Source organism: Anabrus simplex, chromosome 9 (assembly GCF_040414725.1).
Source record: "Anabrus simplex isolate iqAnaSimp1 chromosome 9, ASM4041472v1, whole genome shotgun sequence".
Lineage (NCBI taxonomy): Eukaryota > Metazoa > Arthropoda > Insecta > Orthoptera > Tettigoniidae > Anabrus > Anabrus simplex.
In genome coordinates this window covers 72,763,396-72,768,539 of record NC_090273.1, presented here as the reverse complement: position 1 = coordinate 72,768,539, position 5,144 = coordinate 72,763,396, and the positions used below count along the sequence as shown (strand labels likewise).

At 38.3% G+C, this 5,144-nt stretch overlaps 1 protein-coding gene across 1 annotated transcript; it reads left to right on the top strand.

Moving 5' to 3' along the window:
- The first annotated feature begins 1,418 nt into the window (after window positions 1-1,418).
- LOC136880990 (drosomycin) lies at window positions 1,419-1,827 on the top strand. Its single transcript, XM_067153565.2, has one exon. It carries the CDS (start codon window positions 1,466-1,468, stop codon window positions 1,781-1,783), a length of 318 nt encoding a protein of 105 aa, XP_067009666.2. The 5' UTR covers window positions 1,419-1,465; the 3' UTR covers window positions 1,784-1,827.
- The last annotated feature ends 3,317 nt before the right edge of the window (window positions 1,828-5,144 follow it).

The window sequence follows — 5,144 nt, the reverse complement described above, 5'->3', positions numbered from 1 at the left end:
GAGAACACACATTTCAGATGAAATTATCTACGTGTTCCAGCTTTTTATCCCCAATCTGACAGTCAGTCCTCTTGGATTTCTTGCCTACTGTCACAATAATAATAATAATAATAATAATAATAATAATAATAATAATAATAATAATAATAATAATAATAATAATAATAATAATAATAATAATAATACATCATTATAGAACGTTTTGTCTTTCAGCGTTCAGTCTGCAAGCCTCTGTGAACTTACTACTGGCCATCAGAATCCTCTGTTTGTAACTAGTGCTGTGGCCACGTTTAGTTCTATACCTCTTATCTACAAATCGTTAGAAACTGAGTCTAACCATCGCCATATCGGTCTCCCTCTACTTATCTTACCCTCCATAACAGAGTGCATTGTCCTCCAAGGTAACCTATCCACTTCCATTCGCCTCACATGACCCCTCCACCGAAGCTGGTGCGTACAGCTTCACCCATCGAGTTCATTCCTAACTTAGCCTTTATCTCCTCATTTCGAGTACCCTCCTGCCCTTGTTCCCACCTGTATTTTTACCAGCAACATTCTCGGTCTTTCATGTCTGTTACTTCTAGCTTAAAATAATAATAATAATAATAATAATAATAATAATAATAATAATAATAATAATAATAATAGTATGGCCTCACACAGAGTAAATCGAATTCCTCTTGAGTATCTAGGGCTGAATTTCAATAATTTTGTCGGGTTAACACCAAATGTATCACCAGCGATATTTTAATGCCGACATCGTATGACATTGAGTGTCGCTAGAAATTACTTTCCACCCTTCAAAAACCAGATATGTTTTATCGCTGCTCAGTGTGATGGCTTGCAGATTATGAAACTGATGCATGGTCAGCGTAGCGAATCCTTTCAGCTTTCTAGACCTGGGCTCTCGTTACTAATGTAAGATTACCAATAAATTGAAGGGCCACATGCAAGAAATACCTAAGCCCACTTTTTGAGTTGTTCTTGTTTTACACCTTATGTATTAATTATCTTTCTAAATATGTGTTTTGTTATGTTGTAAGTAGTGCCTTTCTCCGTGGAACTATAGCACCCAAGCGTGAGAATAATTTTTGCTCATAAAGTGTGTTCCTCTATTTCAGAGTAATGATCATCATTGTATAACCGAAAGAACTTATATGAGTATATTACAGTATTTAAATCCATTCTTTCTTCTACGCTTAATTGGATAACCAATAGCCAGGGTTGCACTTGGAGAATTTCATCATTTATATCAAGTTCTGAAAATAGCTATTTTCCTTGTTCTTATTAGACACACACTTCGTGTATGTGCGTGCTTTCATATCATTTATGTTATCTTTTCCTTGTAGCGGCTATCAAGATTTAGAGTGAAAGCAAGGGCTATTCTCAGAAAAGTCATCTATGTCCTTGTTTGTACCAATCTACACGTTGCGAGATCACGTCTTGTGCATTATGTAGGCTATAAATGCTCGTCCCCAATTGTCTGCGGCAATACACCACCCACTTCGAAGCGAAGAAGTCTCCTAGAACAGCACCGATTTGCAAGATTCTGAAGCGTCGCCAGAACCTGTCAACGCCAACAATGAAGGGGTATTTCATCTTTGCATTTCTACTCTTTCTTGCCATCAGCACTGAGGTTGTGCTCGGTGACTGTCTGTCTGGAAGATACCGAGGACCTTGTGCAGTGTGGGACAACGAGACGTGTCGGCGCGTATGCAAAGAAGAGGGACGCACGAGCGGACATTGCAGCCCAAGTCTCAAATGCTGGTGTGAAGGATGTTAAGGTGAAAAGTGAAATTTGTAATAAATTACATAATCAAATTTAAATCTCTCTCAGTTTTTATTTGGTGTTATTTGTTATCGTTGTAAATAGTCAGCGTAAGTAGCCACCTTTCTTCTTCTAATATTTACAAATCGACACCTCTTAATGGATTCGAACTCGTATATGAAGAACACAAGAGGAAGACGTCATCATGCTTCGCTTCACAAATATTATTCAAAGGTAAGTAATAGAAATTGTTTAAGAGAATGTACTACGTTTCATCAGCTTTTATTGAATGAAATATTATTGAATTGTTATTGATCAGAGGCGCAACTAACAACATTTTGTATGCATAGTATACATTCATTACTCTTCATTTTCGATCATGAAATAATATTCAGATTTTTAAAAGACATAGTCATTACTGTAAAACTGTCATCGCATTTGCATATTAACTTTCTGTAGCTAAATGGAGCTTTTGCTTGCAACACTACAATTCATCGAATATTTAGATGATTTTATTTTCCTGATACGATTTAAATATTTATATCAGCAACATGAGTTAGACTTTATAAGATTTTCTCCAGAAAATACTTTCATAATCGCTACCTTTCTTCTACTCTTCTCTTCTGCTAAGGACCACGTGTCAAGTTCATTTCCTCAGTCTTGTGGGCTTTTCGTTTTCTTTCTATCAAGCATCCTTCATCCTTCCACTATCCTTCTCCTCGGACGATTTTACACCAGATTTATTTTCCATTTTGCCTTGAAATACTTCAATTAACATTTTATTCTAAAAATCCCACTTTCTTTGGTTTCCTCTTCTTCATTTATATTATTTCGTTCCAAATATTTCTTTACCTATAGAATAAAAATTGTTATTGACTTCTTCTCCCAAAGGTACTTAAATATATTTTTTGTAATATCTTTTCATGCATTCTAAAGATTTGCTCACCGGGCGAGTTGGCCGTGCGCGTAGAGGCGCGCGGCTGTGAGCTTGCATCCGGGAGATAGTAGGTTCGAATCCCACTATCGGCAGCCCTGAAGATGGTTTTCCGTGGTTTCCCATTTTCACACCAGGCAAATGCTAGGGCTGTACCTGAATTAAGGCCACGGCCGCTTCCTTCCAACTCCTAGGCCTTTCCCATCCCATCGTCGCCATAAGACCTATCTGTGTCGGTGCGACGTAAAGCCCCTAGCAAAAAAAAAAGATTTGCTCGAATAATAATAATAAAAATTTTACACTGTTTATGTCCACATTGGAGCACCAAAATCAACTTCATACTATAAAATCTTCAGAAAATAAGTACTTAAAAATAAATTAATTTTGAACACTTAATAATTTGGTCTTTTCCCAAAACTTATTCAGTCTAGACATTCTTGCAGCCCGTTCTTCTGCTGGTATAACATACTGCTTACATTTCGATGTTTTGAGCGATAGTTTTGTTTATTTGTGTTTAGAATCTTCTTCTCTTCTCTATTTTCAATTTGCGCTGTAGTAATTTTCAATTATCCAAATCGATTTGTATTTCTTATAACCAAGTGGTTTTTGTTTACTATTCCAATAGAAATCATAAAGCTGTATTAGGAGTCTACAATTTGGCAAACGGTAGGTGTGTCCAAAATATCATCCGTTTTCTCATCGTGTGAATAATTGATTCACCTTCCTTGTAAATTGCTGAATTGTGTAAACGTCTCCACAGATCATCAACCTTAAGTTTTTTAATTAATAATTCTCCGGAGAATTGTTCTATCCACTTTCTGCAGTTTGTCTGTTCTTGGGTATTTAGTTTGAATAATGTTTCACTTGCACTTCTGGTTTGATGACGGAGTTATAATGGCGAAATTTAGCATTAACTGAAAGAGACTGTTTTTTGTAACTCGGCCATGTAATTTGTTGAGCTCGTCTCAGTTTTAGAGTTCTATTATCTATGGATGCTTTTTCATTAGTACCTATTCCAAGTGACAATTTCACCAGGATATATAAATTTATTCACAACTTTAATTTTCTGAGTGTTATTTAATGTGAAATAACAGCCAGAAAACATCTTGAGGCAAACACACTTCACAATCTCATTTTTCATTATCACCTTTCCAGATCACATCTGGAATTGTAAACCCTGACCACGGTCAGACTCATGATCATTGATCAGACAATCAACCAAATAATAATAATAATAATAATAATAATAATAATAATAATAATAATAATAATAATACCGCTGTTGTTCTATGTTCTGATAGATTTCCTCATTACTTTTTAATCTATGCCGCCTCTGTGGTGTAGTGGTTAGCGTGATTAGCTGCCACCCCCGGAGGTCCGGGTTCGATTCCCGGCTCTGCCACGAAATTTGAAAAGTGGTATGAGGGCTGGAACGGGGTCCACTCAGCCTCGGGAGGTCAACTGAGTAGAGGTGGGTTCGATTCCCACCTCAGCCATCCTCGAAGTGGTTTTCCGTGGTTTCCCACTTCACCTCCAGGCGAATGCCGGGATGGTACCTAACTTAAGGCCACGGCCGCTTCCTTCCCTTATCCTTGCCTATCCCTTCCAATCTTCCCATCCCCCTACAAGGCCCCTGTTCACCATAGCAGGTGAGGCCGCCTGGGCGAGGTACTGGTCATACTCCCCAGTTGTATCCCCCGACCAAGAGTCTGAAGCTCCAGGACACTGCCCTTGAGGCGGTAGAGGTGGGATCCCTCGCTGAGTCCGAGGGAAAAGCCGAACCTGGAGGGTAAACAGATGATGATGATGATGACTTTTTAATCTCCAAAATTCTCTAGTGTTCAGTAGGCTCTAATGATTCTTCTTTCTAATATTTCAAGCTTGTATGATCTATAATTCAATACTAGGCTTTCGCTCACCTATAAACATACCGGTTCCACTATTGTATTATAGTACCTTATTTGAAAAGTACTGGATAAGCGCATTTATTGTAAACATTCTTAGCAATACCACATCGTCGCTTAAGGAACTATACCGCCTATCTGACAATGCTCTTCATATCCATTATTTTCCTTACAACTCATCACGGCTTCTATACCCATAGTGTGTGGATATGCAGTACTTCAGAGTATTTTCTCTAGCTGCCTCTGTGGATCCGTGGTAGAGTGTCGGCCTCCGAATCAAAGGTAGCGGGTTCAAACCCAGCAGAGGTAGTCGGATTTTTGAAGGGCGGAAAAAAGTATATTCGACACTACATTTGGTATTTACCCGACAAAATTAATTAAATCTCAGCCATAGACGCCCAAGAGAGATCCGGTTTACTCTGTCTGCCATCTAGCGGACCTAGAGTAAAACGGAACGTCGAAATTGACGAGCAGACAGCCAGATGGCATCAAATCGAAATGTCTGCACACGGTAGCTGAGGCCATATTATTATTATTT